An 18,154-nucleotide genomic window follows, 5' to 3' on the forward strand; every position below is an offset into this window, starting at 1 on the left:
TGATAGGAGGTTTGCACCAGAAGACATATGAGGGGAGACTGGAAGCCATAAATATGTATACCCTAGAGGAAAGGAGGGACAGGGGAGATATGATTCAGATGTTCAAATATTTGAAAGATATTAACGTAGAACAAATTCTTTTCCAGAGAAAGGAAAATGGTAAATACCAGAGGACATAATTTGAGGTTGAAGGATGGTAGATTCAAGAGTAATATAAGGAAATTCTTTACAGAGAGAGTGGTGGATGCCTGGAATGTGCTCCCGAGAAAGGTGGTGGAGAGGAAAATGGTGACAGAGTTCAAAGGAGCATGGGATGAACACAGAGGATCTAGAATCAGAAAATAATAGTAAATATTGAAGAATTAAGGCTGGGGAGGGCTTCAATGGGTGGGAGGGTGTAGATGGGCTGGAGTAAGCTTTGACAGAGAATTCAGCAGTTGGAACCCAAGCACAGTACTGGGTAGAGCTTTGGTTTCTTCCCCAGAAATAGCTAAGAAGAAAAAAAAAAAATTAAATTGAATCAGGCTGGGCATATTGGATGGACCATTCGAGTCTTTATTTGCCGTCATCTACTATGTTACTTTGTATATTTGTTTTTGTAAAGCATTTATTTTTTTATTTCTATCCTAATTTTGTTTTCACTTTGGACTGCCCAGTAAAGTTAACTGGATCAGTGTTACCAAGCCTTAGTTCCAGGACTGTGACCAGTTTTGTGAGTCTGATTTGTTTTCTTTTTGGTTCTAAAGTTATCTGTGCTGTATGCCAGGAATGTGATACTAGTCTCAGTTAGGGCACTGGATGGGCTAGTCTCAGTTAGGGCGCTGGTCTATGACCAGAGGGCTGCCGCGTGAGCGCACTGCTGGGCATGATGGACCACTGGTCTGACACATCAGCAGCAATTCTTATGTTGAGACTCAATTTGGCCAGTGGCCTAAATAAGCCTTTATTTTCTTTGAACATTCTAACTGATGATTTGATCCTTGAGAGAAAAAGGCCATTCTTACCAGTATATGCACTCCTATGCAGTTGCCTGGATCCTGTACAAGTCCTGAAGGGATCCTCTAGTTACAGAGGACACGCTGGGGTGGTGTTTTGTCACAGCCAAAGTGCACTAACGGAGGAAGTTAGGCACCTAAGGGTGACAAAGCCATTTAAAGAAAGCACCATGTGCCTTGCAGTTGTAACTTGATAGGTATGTGCCGAAGGTTGTCTATGACCACAGCCCTTCCATATTACATATCAGTCATACAGCTAACATATATGGGGCCCAGAAAAAAATGCAACTGTCATTCCACCTAAAATTGCACTCAGGGTAAGACAAGTAGAAACACATGGGAAAGAGCTGTATAATGAGTATACACTTGTCACATTGTTCTTCCAGAAGATTCCATATATGGCAAGGGATAAGGATTTGAAAGCCCATTTCAGAAGATTAAACAGGGAAAAACCACAACTGATACACCATATCAGGCAGCAGCTAGCAGAAAAAGGTAGTGCCAAATGTACCATATATCTCCGAACCCTATTTTGCCTCATATCTGACATTACTGAGCTTCACTAATATACTCTCATGCAGTTAAACCCAAACCCAGGTATCACACCATTTAAACCACTGGGCTGTTCATGTTACAACAGTTCATAAACATACCTATACTGCTCTGAACTATTTAATATGCTGGCAGCATTTCCCCAAACTTTAAGAGACAGGAAGAAAGAAGTGTGGGGAATTCTAACAATATGTACATGAGGAGTATTGCTGCCAAGGTATGCCACATCAGATGCAAGGGCACAAAATGCAGCTACAAATCATCACTATGCTCTACCTGCATACATATATAAATCAAGACCTGTAGGTGCCTACACTGGAGTGGGACATTCAGGCCCTGATTCTAGAAACGGTGCTCCAAGTTAGGCGATAGACATCCTACTGCCACCTAACTTAAATGTTTTAATTGGTGATAAACGGTGCAGTAATTGACCGCATTGGAAGCACCTAAGGGCACCTTCAAAATGGCTGCTGTTCTCCCATTTACAGAGGTGCTTTATGATGTCTAATTCCACTGTTAGCATAGCTAATGCCAAAAGTAGTGTAGGCATCATAAAGCGACTCTGTAGCTGCAATTCTCATGAAAAGTTGGCACTATAAATGTAGGCCTCTAAAACCCTTCCCTAAATTTCCTTCACATACCTTTCATGAAGTTGTGATCCTAGAAACAGTGCCATTACGTGATTGATATGCTATCGGGGGCCATATTTGTAGGAGACTGCCGACAACAGCGTTGTTTTTAGGAGTCAGCCCACACTGAATGACCAAAATAATATTTTACCATATGAATTTCTCATATCACTTACAGGATGGTCAAATATGTGGTTGTATCCATAATGCATAGACAGCTACTAAGTTAGCAACAACCAAGTCTCATAAGAACATAACAATATGTGAATAGCCATACTGGGTCAAACCGATGGTCCATCTAGCCCAGTTTGCTGCTAACAGAAGCCAATCAAGGTCAGATATACCTGACTGAAACTCAGAGGGAAGCAAGATTCCATACTGCCAATCCCAGAGACAAGTAGCAGCTTTCCCCATGTCTATCCTAATACCAGATTGTGGACTTTTTCTCCAGGAATCTTTTTTAAGCACAGATATGCTAACTATTCTCTGGCAACAAGATCCAGAGATTAACTACTTGTTGGGTGAATGTCTCCTAGTTTCCAGTATGAGAAGGTCATTAATTCAATCCTCACATGGAGCACCAACCAAAGAAACAAAGGATCAAATCACAGTTTTTAATATTGTGAATGGGATGTGGATGGTTTGTATAAGGGGAGGATGTGGTTTAAATGGGAAAGGGTGCACCCTATGTTGGGGGGAATCTACTATATATTTTTTACATTCATACATCAGTAAATAGTGCATACTGTAGTTTTACACATTTTTGACAACCAACCTGTGCATTACAGAGAAAGGGAATGGGACTGGTATGTCACTTTTTTGTGGTTATATTTTCAAAGCAATTTACATATATACAGGTACTTGTTTTGTACCTGGGGTAATGTAGGATTACGTAATTTGCCCAGGGTCACAAGGAGCAGTGCTGGGATTTGATCCCACAACCTCAGGGTGCTGTGGCAGCAGATCTACCACTAGACCACTAGGCTTATATGGATGTCAATGTCTCCATTTTAGAGTGACAGTGAGTCATACTAACAGGCAAGGAAAATCCCAAGAAGAGACTTGATTTCCAACATTACCATACAGCCACATGACATCTAGTCAAAAATGGGCATTATTTTTTATTATTATTTTATTTATTCAATTTTCTATACCGTTCTCCCAGGGGAGTTCAGAACGGTTTACATGAATTTATTCAGGCTCAAGCATTTTTCCTTGTCTGTACCCGGCGGGCTCACAATCTACCTAATGTACCTAGGGCAATGTGGGGATTAAATGACAATCTCAAAGCCCAAAAACACATAGCCCAGGTGATATCCAATCTGGTTAAGGTTAGGATGGCAACTCCTGCTCCATTTAGATTGTGTCACATTTTTAGTATCAAGAGGCCTAGGCTGTATAAGGACAATAGAATTTTAATGGACACTTGGAAGACATTAAAATTTATTACTAATTTAACAGATATTCCAATTCATAAATCCACTTGTCAGTCCCTTTGGTTGAACCCCAAGATTCAAATTGGTGGGTTTAAGGTCTTCTGGAAGTACTGGATGAAGGCGGGCATACGTACTTTAGACGATGTAATATCAGACGGAAAGCTGCTTGAGTTTTCACGACTGCAACAAAAATTTGGTATTGCTAAATCTCAAAGTTATAGGTGGTTGCAGTTGAAGCAGGCCATTCCCTGATTGGAAAAATCTTAAAAATCAGTATAGTTTGTCGTTCTTGTGCTTCCAGGCGGATTTCTTGGATCACCAGGCCGCTCAGTGGTATAAATTAATATCTGGATTTTTGAATAAGAAACCAAAAACTGGTCTTCATGGCATTTGGAACATTGAGATAAAGCATCAGATTACTGCGTCTCAATGGCCACTAATCTGGACTTGGAGGATGAGATGTACGGTATCTGCATCTATGAGACAAACTTGTTTTTTGTTGTTATTTTTTGTTACATAGAGCAGTTTGGACCCCAGTTCGGTTACAGAAACTACATAGTTCCAAGTCTAATAGGTGTTGGCACTGTCATCTTGAACCTGGGACATTATATCATTTATTATTTTATTGTCCCTTTATACTTCAATTTTGGAGATCCATTTGGGATCAGATAAACAAAGCAATAGAAAATCAACTGGCATTTACATATGACACTGTGCTATTTGGCACTATGATGAGAGCTAAAGCCAAATATCATCTCACAATAATAAACTTCTATTTATTATGACAGGGGTTGCCATTCAGCTTATTTTAAGGAATTGGAAAAACTGGGATAGATTGAACTATACCTTTTGGTGGAAGTCTATAAGTCATATTTTTAAGATGGAACGAAGTATGGATATACATCAGGGACATTATAAGACATTTCTGAAGATTTGGGAGCCATTGACAAAATTTTGCAAAGAGTGATTAGTAATTATGCCTTTTGGTCATACACATCAAGGCTGGGTGGGTGGGAGGGCGGGTTGGAATGTATTTTTCAATTTCTCAATTTGAGTGTATTTTCTGAATATAATTGGAGGGGTGATATATCTATTTGTCATAAATTATAATTGTAAATGTATTTAAGTGCTTTTATAGAGTTATATGATTGTATTTTATCCTGCACTTAATCATGGCTTTAAAACGAATAAAGAAATAAAAATAAAAAAAGGTGACAGAAAATATCAACAGACAAAACTGACTGTATTGCAAATGGGTCTACATGCTTGCTATAAAGAGGCTTCAATGTGGATTTTTCAACAATCTGGTTAGTCCCATATGTTTGTGATACCAGACCTATGATACAACTAATTTCATCAGGCAATTCCCAGTTGTCTGGCAGGAAATCAATTATGTCTGACATAGGTAGTCACTGTGATGAAACTGGCCATAATCAGTTCTCCTTCCATGTGATCATAGTCCTCTATGAACACTTCCTGCAGCAAGACAAACATGTATGCAGATGAACATCCAAAGGTGGCTGCCAATTTGCAATGATAGGCATTCATGATGTCAATGTCCAAATGATGCCAGATGAGATGTTTCCAATGGCTTATATGGATGTCCATGTCTCCATTTTAGAGTGACAGACATATCACTAGGCAAGGAAAATTCCCTCATGAAATATGACCCTGATCGGCAAGAGAAATTTCAAACAAGCTCCCAGAGAGCCTCTCCATATATTCCTTGGACCACACATATAACAAGGTAATCCTTTGAGAGGCAAGGGATATCTGTGAAGTGAGGAAAGAGGGAGGGAAGGAGGGAGAGTAGGAGCTTAAACACATTGAGAGTGGGCAGCCCTTATGCCAGTGGAGGGATTAAGTCAGGGAGGCCTTGAAACCAGGGGAACCCTGCTATGCCAGTCCAGGAACATCAAGTTATAGCTTTGCAACCCAATGCTCCCGGGACATGGGAAATAATGCAGCTTGCAAGGTGGTTCACAAGCAATGTTATTCTCTTGTTCCAAGATTCAGAAACCTGTGGTACTGGAATCCCACAGTTTGAATAAAGGTGTGAGTAAAAACTGAACTTTTATTGCACCTTGATGAATTCCCCCTAAATTAATTAGTTTTAGTTTTTTTTTAGAAAACCATTTGAGTGGGCAGAATAAAATTTGGACAAGTTTAATGCAACCTGCATGCAAAAAAAAAAGTACATCATGGTAATTTTATACAACATTTTCTCATTGTGAAGTATATTTTATATATGAAAAATGACTCATCAAATTGTATGGTGCATGACTTGCAAATTGTATGACCTACAAGCTGTATGTACTTTTATTTAATATCTTATGGGCAATAAGAATTTCCAGAAGTTTAGTTTAGGCAGAGTTAGGAAAAAGTTGCAATGTACATACATACAGTAATTATTGAAATACACAGGTACATGCATAGAGGGGCTGATTCTATAAATGGCGATAAAGTTAGGTGCTTCTTAGGTGCCTAACTTAATAGGTAAAACACCTTTAACAGCCACAATAATCATTTTTTAAAAATGGATTGGCGACAGGCACCTATCACAAAGCACTTAGCGGTGCTTAATGCCCAATTGAGCATTTCTATGGGCAGAGTATGAGTTAGGCACTTCTAAGTGTGATTCTCCAAAAATATAGATGCCTGGAATATAGGCTTTTAAAACTCTTGCCTATATTACAGGTGCCGAAGTTTTTACATAGGTGCCACTAGCCGTAAATCTTTAAACGGTGCCTTAATGTGATTGATATGCAGCAAGCACCATTTTTTTTAGGTGCCAGCCAATTTAGGCACTGTTTATAAAATCAGGCCCAGAATATATTCCTACATTTACACATTCCTCAATGCAATTTGAGTAACAGAATTTGTGTGAAACCAGAGATCATTGTAGAATCATGCTTTCAAGAGACAAATAGAGCACTTATGGTATTTGTACAATATCCCTAAAACAGGTGGAGGTTTTCTTTTTTTTAACATTTCATTTAGGCATCATGTTATGAAAGTAATTCCCATTAATCAGTGTGCAGCATTTCATTAATTCCGGAAGAAAAATAGTTTTCTGTTCTTTGCTTTCCATAAACTTCCTTTCAGTTCCTTATTTCTCAGGCTGTAAATCAAGGGGTTGAGCAGTGGAATTGCAGTTATATACACTACAGTAAGCTGTTTGTTAAGACCCATGGAGTAAACAGATTGAGGTTTCACATACACACCAAAAGTAGTCCCATAAAATAATAGAACGACTGTGAGGTGAGAAGAACAAGTTGAAAAGGCTTTTTGCCTCTCCTTAGCAGAACCAAGTTTTAAGATTGCAGAAATAATGTACACATATGATATAATTGTTAATGTGAAAGGAGTAAAACCAAATAGTGAACCTTCAATATAATTTATAGTTTCAATGACAGAGGTTTCTGAACATGACAGAGTCATCAATGCCGTCATATCACAGAAGAAATGGTTGATTTCATTTGATCTACAGAAAGATGATTGTGATATTACAGTAACTTGAGGGAATGGATCTAGAAAGCCAATAATCCAGGAAACAATGGCTAGGATTGTGCAAATATTCCTGTTCATAATGATAGTGTAACGTAACGGATTGCAGATGGCAACATAGCGATCGTAGGCCATGGCAGTGAGAAGGTAGAACTCAGTACTTGTGTAGAACAGAAACAGGTGCATCTGAGTCATGCACTGTATAAAAGAGATGGTCTTATTCTCTGCTATAAGCACTGCTAACAATTTAGGCACTGTTACAGTCACATAACAGATTTCTAAGAAAGACAAGTTGATGAGGAAGAAGAACATGGGGCTATGCAAATGAGGGTCAGCACACACAGTGGAAATAATGAGAAGATTTCCCATCACAGACAGCAGATAAATAATCAAAAACACAAGAAAAAGGAGGAGCTGCATCTCAGGAAATTCAGAGAATCCTAGAATGATGAATTCTGTCACCCCAGAGTGATTTGTCTTTTCCACTTCTCCCATTCTGATTAGCAGTTGGAACAAGAACAGTCAAAACAAAAAGTAAATTAAAACAAATGTGTCTAATACACATGATATTTCTTTATGTTAGGTAAGTTATTTTAGCCAACTGAAATTTATTTTCGGACTCGCTTTGCCACACTGATAAATATTGCAGACTATGCCCTTTTTTGGCTAAACCTGCCACTTGTTTTCAGTGGTAGCTAAACCTACCACCTCCCACCCCATCCCACCTTACCCCCAATCACAAGTAGCTCCCTTTCTTCTACCCACTCATAGGATCCGCTTGTCCAGACTTCCTTTTAATCCCCAGTGGTCTAGAGGTATAACTCAAACAATCCCCATTTATAGCTGCCCATGCTGGCTCTATAATCAATATGATTTTAAGAAACAGGTCATAGCAAACATTTTGAGAATACAGATGGACCTACCTTACAATCACAAAATGACTGCTTTGACTTCTCACGAGGCTGTCTCTACAGGTTACATCAGTCATATTGATAGTACAGCCGGTATGAGCGGGAGGAAAAGGGGATTACTTCTGCATTAACTACATCTCTAGACACAATAAAGCAACAAGGCAATTGGTCTACAAAATTCAGAGTGACAAAAGGTAAAGAAAACCACATGTGTTGACTGGCACCACCTTAGCCTGATCGCAAAGATAAGTGGCTCAGTCGCCTATCTTTGAAGAATGATCCCTTGCCAACAACTGATCATGGCAAGGAAATCTCTGATCAGCTGAAAGTCCTGCTGGCTCAGCTGAGCCGGCTGTGACAGAGGCCCCTCTGACACCCACCCCTGAAATTGACAGGAGGGATGCCCACTTCCTCCTGCCTAACACCACCTGACACCTCCCAGGATCGATTGGCAGGAGGGATGCCCACTCCCTCCTGCTGCTGGCCGCCTGAACCCCTGACACCCACCCCATGGTCGATTGGCAGGAGGGATGCCGTCTCCTGAACACAAACACCCCCAATCGCAGATGCCTCTGAACCCCTAACCACTCTACCCTGATACCCCCAAACCTCAATATCCCACTCAAGTATTCCTAAGCCTACCCCAATACCCCCCACCCCATACCAGAGGAATGCCTACTCTTTCTGGCCAGCAGGACTACCTCATCAGATAATGGTCCTTCCCCTTCCTGGTGCACCCTGAACCTAAGTTCCTGATTAGCCCAGATGCCTAAGGTCCCTCCCATAGGGGGGTGCCAGTGGTTCAGGGATAGTCAGGGGAATGGGAGTCCAGTGGAAGGAGGAGGTGTGTGCATCCTTCTTGCCAATTGGCCAATGGGGGTGTCATGGATTTGGGGTGCTAACAACAGGAGGGAGTCGGCATTCTTCCTGCCAATCGACCATGGGGTTAGTTTGGGTTTCACGGTGGCTGGCAACTAGAGGGAGTGGGCATCCCTCCTGCCAATTTCAGGGGCAGGTGTCGAGGGAGTCCTCTGCCACAGCTAGATCAGCTGATCACAGCAGGTGTATTTTCTGCCAATCATCTGAGCCGGCAGGAATCTCCAAAGCCGCGCTGCAACCAACTAAGCTGGCCGTGTCTACTTTTAAAATTTGAAATGTAGGCCAGCATTTTGTAGACCTACCGTATTTTCGTGGATATAACGCGCGCGTTATACGCGTTTTTACGTACCGCGCATACCCTTCGCGCGTTATATGCCTGAGCGCGGTATACAAAATTTTTTTTACATATTTCACACCCCGCCCGACGCCCGATTCATCATCCGGAAGGACGCTCGCACCCCCACCGCTCGCACCCCCACCCCGAAGGACCGCCGACTCCCCGACAATATCGGGCCAGGAGGGAGCCCAAACCCTCCTGGCCACGGCGACCCCCTACCCCCACCTCGCACTACATTAAGGGCAGGAGGGATCCTAGGCCCTCCTGCCCTCGACGCAAACCCCCCTCCCCCCAACGACCGCCCCCCCCAAGAACCTCCGACCGCCCCCCCAGCCGACCCGCGATCCCCCTAGCGACCCCCATGACCCCCCCACCCCCCTTCCCCGTACCTTTGGTAGTTGGCCGGACAGACGGGAGCCAAACCCGCCTGTCCGGCAGGCAGCCAACGAAGGAATGAGGCCGGATTGGCCCATCCATCCTAAAGCTCCGCCTACTGGTGGGGCCTAAGGCGCGTGGGCCAATCAGAATAGGCCCTGGAGCCTTAGGTCCCACCTGGGGGCGCGGCCTGAGGCACATGGGCCCAACCCGACCATGTGCCTCAGGCCACGCCCCCAGGTGGGACCTAAGGCTCCAGGGCCTATTCTGATTGGCCCACGCGCCTTAGGCCCCACCAGTAGGCGGAGCTTTAGGATGGATGGGCCAATCCGGCCTCATTCCTTCGTTGGCTGCCTGCCGGACAGGTGGGTTTGGCTCCCGTCTGTCCGGCCAACTACCAAAGGTACGGGGAAGGGGGGTGGGGGGGTCGTGGGGGTCGCCAGGGGGATCGCGGGTCGGCTGGGGGGGCGGTCGGAGGTTCTTGGGGGGGGCGGTCGTTGGGGGGGAGGGGGGTTTGCGTCGAGGGCAGGAGGGCCTGGGATCCCTCCTGCCCGTAATGTAGTGCGGGGTGGGGTTAGGGGGTCGCCGTGGCCAGGAGGATTTGGGCTCCCTCCTGGCCCGATATTGTCAGGGAGTCGGCGGTCCTTCGGGGTGGGGGTGCGAGTGGTCCTGCCGAGGGGGGAGAAGAATCGGACGTCGAGGGGGGCATCAGGCTTTCAGGATGGGGACAGACCTTCAAGGGGGGACAGGACTTCAAGGGGGACAGGCAGACCTTCAAGGGGGACAGGCGGGGCAGTGCACGGAAAGTCAGGGCAGGTGAACGGAGAGTCGGGACAGCGCACGGAGAGGCGGGGCAGTGCACGGAAAGTCAGGGCAGGTGAACGGAGAGTCGGGACAGCGCACGGAGAGGCGGGGCAGTGCACGGAAAGTCAGGGCAGGTGAACGGAGAGTCGGGACAGCGCACGGAGAGGCGGGGCAGTGCACCGAAAGTCAGGGCGGGTGAACGGTGAGTCGGGGCAACCAGAGGAGAGTCGGGGAGGGCGAAAGGAGAGTCGGGGTGGCCAGAGGAGAGTCGGGCAGCATGCGCGGTATACCCATGAGCGCTGTATACAAAAGTTTCCATACATACAAGTGTGGTTTCTGCGCGCTATACCTGTGTGCGCGTTTTACACGAGTGCGCGTTATATCCGCGAAAATACGGTATATTCCAGGCATCTGTCACGTTTCTTGAGAGATGCCTAGGGCCACTAAAACTCGCCAAGGACATTTCCGGGTGAAACCACGTCCACACTCAACCTTAGGCAAGCTTAGGTGACAAATGCCTACAGTGTAGGTGTCGTGACTCAGGGTGTTTCTTTCTAAAAACATGCATCCCATTTGGCTGCCAGATGGCACTAGGATGCCTACTGCCACCTTCAATTGGAACACCCATTTGTAGAATCAGCCCCATTCAGTCTACATTGTATTTTCTTTACCTATTTTTACATCTCTAGACATCCAGAGCTTAGAAGGGGAGGAGGAGGTATGTTTCTGGAGGATCTAAAAGGAGTGTTCCTCCTGTTTGTGGGCAGAGAATGCAGTTTTGGTTTAGGTAAGGGCCAAAATAAGTCAATGATTTTCAGCAGCTATTTCAGTTTTGGCTGACATCATTAAAGCTGAAAGTATAATTCTATACCATTTAAATGGCTTTATGTAGTCAATTCAAAGCAGTTTACAATAAACATCCAATGTTATATTAAGCTTACAAACATAAAGATTCACATAGGATACCAGTTAGTTAACCAATATTTCCCTCCCAGAATACCTCATGGTAGTAGCAGCCTGATGTCAGCAAAAGTATTCCATGAACCAGGGTGTTCAGGGACAGCCACCATCTGGATAATAGCACTGAATATCTGGATTTAATTCAGTCTTAATGGATGATGCTGAATAATTAGCTGAATCTTTCCAGGCAGAAAAAAATAATTTTTAAAAAAATTGATTTTCAAGGATCAAAAAGCACATACAGTGTAAGTGGATGCACATTATGACACTGCCAGTGTTCGTTACAATTGGTACAACTTCATATAAGAATAGCCTTACTGGGTCAGATCTATGGTCCAATTGGTCCCAAATCCCTTCTTCACAGTGACCAATCACAAGAACCTGGCAAAAACCCAGATTGTAGAAACATTTCACACTACCAAGTCAGGGCAAGCAGTTCAATGCCAAAATTTAATTAAACATCAGGAAAATATTGATCTAATTTCTTACCTTTCTGCTCAAAGACCGGCTTCATAAATTTTTATTTTATATTCAAGCTGAGACTAATTTCATAACAGGGCACCTGTTAAACTGTCAGCAAATATGCCTATTTCATGCCTATTATTATTTAAACAAAATAAAGCATTCAAAACTATTCTCAAATGAGTTCAAATTGTCTTGCACAAAATTAGACCTTCTCTGAAACAGATACAACTTCGAAGGGGTGCTGAAAAGTTCTCAGCAGAACCAATAAGAGATTGACATCGATATGGTTCAATCATTGATCTGAAACAATGTCAAAATATAGAATTTTCTGCAAATTAGCACTTAACAAAATAAGATAACACTCGCATTAGCTACAGTGGCAAAATAATACTCAGAATTTAGGAAACTGGTTGGTTGGGCTGAGAACTTTTTATCACACCCTCATATATGCATACGCAAATGTATTTTTATAGCAGTCAATTACATCTCAGTTCTGCACCTGCACCATCATAAATGCCTGCTCATATTTTGAGTAAAAGTAGGTGCTATATTTCTGTGTACCTACTTTTTCAACACATAAACACTACACAATTTTATAATAATTTTCTGTGTGTAAAAGATGGAAAAATTTCTTTCAGACTGCTGAGATGATTATATTAAATTATTAATATATTAAAATGAATACATCTTTTTAAAATGAAAATTATACATGGTAGAATAATTAAGAAAATTAAAAATTGAAATGTTCAGCATAGAGCATTAAATCCCACTGACTTTTTAATCAAAATATAGACACAGAAAGGCATACTCACTTTGTTCTAGTTAATTTTGTGGCAAAGAATCTTTTCTTCTTACAGGAAAGATTTTAAGCAGGCAGTTGTATTTAAGAAATTTCTGGGACCTATGAGATTAAAACCCTAAAGAATTTCTAGGCATCAGGTGTGCAACACAAACAAAAGTATAACAATCTGAAAAGTGCATGATGTTAGCATTGTTCAGTGGGTCCAGTGGAAGGAGGGAGTAGGCTGACAGTGTGTGTAACTAAGTGGATAGGAAGAGCTAAGATTGGCAAGGGGGCCTGAGTTGCTGAGTGGCGAGAGAAATTATTAGTGGATAGTGAAACTGATGGGGGAACTCATCAAGCAGCGTGAGGGCCTTAAGTCATGTTATTTGGGCCTAAATATGACTTAGATGTCCTTAATACAGCTTGAACAAAAATATTGCAGTGATATTTAAATTGCCATGGGTTGAGTAATAATGAGGTGCAAATATGCAGATGCACATTTTGCATCTTAATACTATGCAAATACCCTAATGAGACTTTCAATAAAACACTGCAAGTCATGTTCAGGCTCAAAAATCATGATGAACTAACCCCCTCTAGTCATTTCCTGGAGAAATGACCTCTTTACAACTAAAGCCAGGTAGAGGTTCCATGTCTTAGGAATGGTAGGCAGCTGGAAACTGTTCTTTCTTCAGAGTTAGCCATTGGTGACCTACTTCTGCATGCAGTTTCTGGGGTGTTCAAAGTATCTATGGCCCTATTCAAATCCACACTAGGATTCCATCTTTTAAAGGCTGCTTTTAACTCTTAATGCCTTGCTCACCTGATTAATATTCATGCTATTTTAGTAATTCCCCCTCTACCTCTCCCCAATTTCGTATTTTTCCTGTTTCTCTGCCTTGAATAGTTTTCCAAATACTCTTCCAAATCTCAGTGCTATTATACCACTCTAAACAGTCACTTCAGAACAGGATTTCAGTACTCCACACGAGCAGCATAGCACGGTGTGGCAGCACTCCTCATTGATCCTTATACTGTATGTGATCCATAATTGTTTAATTTAATCTTATTTTTATGGTCCTGGGGATTCTATCAGCTGGTTCAACACAGCAGCATAGAGGGGCCATTCAAAGGCTGTCCACTGATGCCAAATCACTTGAGAAAAAGCACAGTAGGTTCTGAGGGAACTATGTTTTCTTTCATCTCTCCCAACTGCTGCACTTCCTGGGAATTCTATCAGCTAGTTCAATAAAGCTTTCCCTGTCTGGACTCTTGTCCAGCAGCAGAAGGGGGAAGCCATCGGTGCGATGCAGCATAGCCCCCAACGTGGTCACCAGCGGTAGATTGATTGCGTTGTTGGACACATCGAGGCGAAACTGGACTTCACTTCAGGGGCCTGCTGTCGGCGGCGCCTGGTCTTGCCTGTCCGGTGACTAGTGTCATGGTGGTTTTCATTGGTGTGGTTCCTGGTCCTGCTTCTTTGGTGGCGGCCGGTTGACCTGGTTCTGCAGACTAAACTTTCTATCAAGGTGCCTCAGAGACTTTTCTATCTCTTAAAGTTGTTTTCTTTAATTTTTTATCTTCTTTCATTATTTCTATTTCTTTGATTTTTGATCTTAGAAATGCATTACATATTTTTATTTTAATCAGGTACATTAGCTAGATTGTGAGCCTTCTGAACAGAAAGGGTAGTTTTTCTCAAGTACCTAATTTCATTTTAGTTTGATACATTGTAAACCACTTCGGTCAGTAAAATGCAGAAGCGGTATATCAAATCTTAAATCAATTTAAACATAAACATTTCTTATTTCTTTTTTATTCTATTTTATAACTTATAAGTAAGTATACATGATTTGTAGACTTAGGCCCTCTTTTACAAAGGCGTGCTAAGCGTTTTACCGTGGATTTAGTGCGTGCTAAATCAATGCATGTGCTAACCGCTAATGCACATAATGCTCAGGTTGTGCTTAGTTGCTACCCAGATGGAAGTGGACCTTGAAGTTTGAATCCCTGAAGAAACCATTTCATCATTGGTAAAACAAGATCTTGTCACGGTGTTTTGAACGTTGCTGAAAAGGAGTGTTACAGCTGAGAGTTCTGGCACCAGAGCTAAGTTTTTTATTTTTTCTATCTTTCATCTGATATTTGATGCTTTTAATTTGGGGCTTTTTTAAAATAATAATGTGATTAAGAGGTATAAAATTGAAAAAATAGCTTTTTCTACTGTGCACAGTAGCGGTTTCTATATTTCTCTGAGATCCTGACATTCTTTTGTGTTGTGAGCTTTTTGCCAATGATAAAAACAATGTGAGCTTTAAAATCTTCAATGATTGCTACGTGCTATAATACTTGAGGCTTTTTCTCTACCTGTTTTGTCTGAATGTTAGATCTGAGAAATTAAGTTCACTGCTGGTGGGTGACATTTCTTTTGTTAATTATTTATTTTACTGTCACTACGATTTATTGATTGAGAGATGTTTAAATACTTATGTGGCATAAAAGTGCATGACGTGAGTCTCTTTCAATTGAATAATTCAGAATAATTAACCTGAATTCATTGACAGTTTTCTTATTCCTTATAACCCCACCAAGACTCTTTGATCCTTGACTCATAACCTTCTGTCAATTCCGTCTTTGACGCACATCAACACAATGAGATCAAGCATCTTTACAGTGACCGCTCCCACTTTATGGAACTCTATCCCTACATATTTACGCAAAGAATCATTGTTAAATCAATTCAAAACTAAACTAAAAGCAATTTTTCTTTTTTGATGCTTTTGAAACCTAACTGCTCTTATAAGGGTGAGCTAATGCCATTTTTGTCCCCTGCAACCCTTCCTAATGTACCTCCCTTATCTGTCTCCTTTTCTCAGAATATTGTAGTTATCACCTATTTTCCTTCTGTTCCTGTTTGTCCAAGTTTTAAACGTCTTTGAATGTACTAACTATTCCTATAAGATATCTTGTAATTTTAAGTCTGTATTTTTAGTCAATATATGTTTCTATGATTATTGTATACCGCTTAGAAGCCTCATTAGGTGCTATAAGAAATTTTAAATAAACTTGAAAAGAAACTCTGGAATGAGGAGACACAGGAAGGTGAAAGGAGATGTATTTTCTGAGGTTACTTCTGAATCTTTTTTTATTCAAAGAGCAATGAATGCATGGAAAGGCATTCTTGTGGAGGTGGTGGAGACAAAAAAATGTATCTGAATGTATCAAGGAAGCTTGGCACAAGTATATTGGATCTCTAAGGAATAGGATGGGATAGTAGATGTTATGGTTTGGCAGACTAAGGGCTAGATTCATTAAAGATAGCGATTCAATAGCTGTTGGCCAATTTCTGGCCAATTTTTAAACAGCAATTGATTCACTATCTAGTTTGCATGCAAATGATTTGCACGGAGGTGCAAATCATTTGCATGCAAACTCTCTGACTCAATCACTCAGTGAGTAATTGAGACAGGGCAGCCCTCAAAGTATTGACAGGAGAAGCAGCCTCCTGTCACTGCTGTCAAGGGTTCTGCCGTCAGCACCCCCTCACAGCCTCCTTCTTCCCATCCCATCCCGGCCCACCCTACCACTGGTACCTTTACATATAGCAGGATGGATGGCCAGTCCCTCTTGCCATCGACCCCCTCCTCCCCTGCATGCCCATGACTGACTGGACACCCCCGCCCTCTGAAAACCCCCACATACACAGCCACCGCTGTCTTCCCGGCCTGGCCCACCCCAGGTACCTTTACATATGGCAGGAGGGATGCTCACTTCCTCCTGCCATCGGGATGCCCACTCCCACCGCCGTTGCCCTCATTCCTGGCCCAAACCCTCTCCCCGGTACCTTTTTGTTGGGAGCAGGGTTTCCCTCCTGCTCCTCTGGCCAGCTCCTGCGTGGCAATGATGGCTTTAGGCCCCGTCCTGGTGAATCATCTGATGCATTGGGAGGGGTCTAAGGCCCTTATTGACTCAGGTGCCTCAGGCTCCTTCCTTGGGAGGGGCCTAAGGGACCTGAGCCAATCAGAGACCTCCTTAGGGAGAGTCTAAGGAAGTCCCTGATTGGCCATTTTTAAAAATATATATATTTCTTAAATATCCTTGTAAGTGCATTGTTACATATAGGAATAATTAATTTGTTTTTTTGGAATCCAAACCAAAGTGTTTCTTAAAGATATATTTGAGCTTATTGCAGAGCCTGTTGAGTTATGTATAATGGGGTTCTGTTATATACTGATATGCTTGTAACTGGTAAAATTTAATTATTAGATTTTATTATTTCTGCTTTCATGTGAACTGTTAACTTCCTCTTGAAGTGAATTTGATGCTTTATTTTCTGAATATGTATATTTAATTTTCTTGAAATTGCATTATGCTTAAATTTGAGTGATTAATGAAAAGAAAGTAGCATGCAAATCATCTTCACCTGAGCTTAACTCCACAATATATGAATATAGGGTAAAACTCAAGAGGAGGAGTACAGAAATGAATATTGGAAGAAACTGAAATAAAGAGAGAGAGATACATCTGGCAAAAGTGCAAGTGGAAGAGTAAATGGCTAGAAATATAAAAAAGGGATACACATTTTTTTTCAGGTATAATAGTTAAAGGAGGAAGACAAAAGATGGCATCACGATACTGAAAGAAGATATGAACCACTATGTGGACAGTGAAGAGGAAAAAGCAAACATGCTAAACAAATACTTCTGTTCAGTGTTCACAGAAGAAAAACCTGGAGAAGGACCAAGATTGGATTGCAAAGTACACCTGAGAATGGAGTGGATTTTACGCCATTCATGGAAGAAAGTGTTTATAAACAGCTTGAAAAATTAAAGTTTGACAAAGCTATGGAACCATACGGGATTGATCCAAGGATATTAAGGGAGTTCTGAGAGGTTCTAGCAGGTCCTTTTAAAGATTTGTTCAATAAATCTTCTGAGATGGGAGAGGTTCTGTGGGACTGGAGAATAGCGGATATGGTTCTGCTTCACAGAAGTGGTCGCAGAGATGAAGCAGGAAACTACAGGCTGGTTAGCCTCACTTTAGTTATTGGAGAAATAATGGAAGTGTTGCTAAAGGAAAGGATATTGAAATTCTTAGAATTAATGGATTACAAGTTCTGAGGCAACATGGGTTTACTAAAGGTAAATCGTGCCAAATGAATCTGATTGAATTCTTTGCCTGGGTGACCAGAGAATTGGATCAAGGACGTGAACTAGATGTAATTTACTTAGATTTCAGCAAAGCCTTTGACACAGTTCTTCATAGGAGGCTCTATAAACTCTATAGACTGAAGTTAGGGACCACAGTGGTGAACTGGATTAGAAACTGTTGATGGACAGACGCCATAGGGTGGTGGTTAATGGAATTTGCTCAGAGAAGGGAAAGGTGAGTACTGGAGTGACTCAAGGATTGGTGCTGGGATCGATTATGTTCAATATATTTGAGAGTGACATTGCTGAAGGGTTAGAAGATAAGGCTAGCCTTTTTGTGGTTTATACCAAGATTTGTAACAGAGTGGAC

At 41.9% G+C, this 18,154-nt stretch overlaps 1 protein-coding gene across 1 annotated transcript; it reads right to left on the reverse strand.

The window, feature by feature from the left end:
* Positions 1–6,660: 6,660 nt before the first annotated feature.
* LOC117360329 (olfactory receptor 5V1-like) lies at positions 6,661–7,614 on the reverse strand. Its single transcript, XM_033944026.1, has one exon. The coding sequence runs from the start codon at positions 7,612–7,614 to the stop codon at positions 6,661–6,663; it is 954 nt and encodes a 317-aa protein (XP_033799917.1).
* Between the last annotated feature and the right edge of the window lie 10,540 nt (positions 7,615–18,154).

The sequence above is a fragment of the Geotrypetes seraphini genome, chromosome 5 (assembly GCF_902459505.1).
Source record: "Geotrypetes seraphini chromosome 5, aGeoSer1.1, whole genome shotgun sequence".
NCBI classification, from domain to species: domain Eukaryota; kingdom Metazoa; phylum Chordata; class Amphibia; order Gymnophiona; family Dermophiidae; genus Geotrypetes; species Geotrypetes seraphini.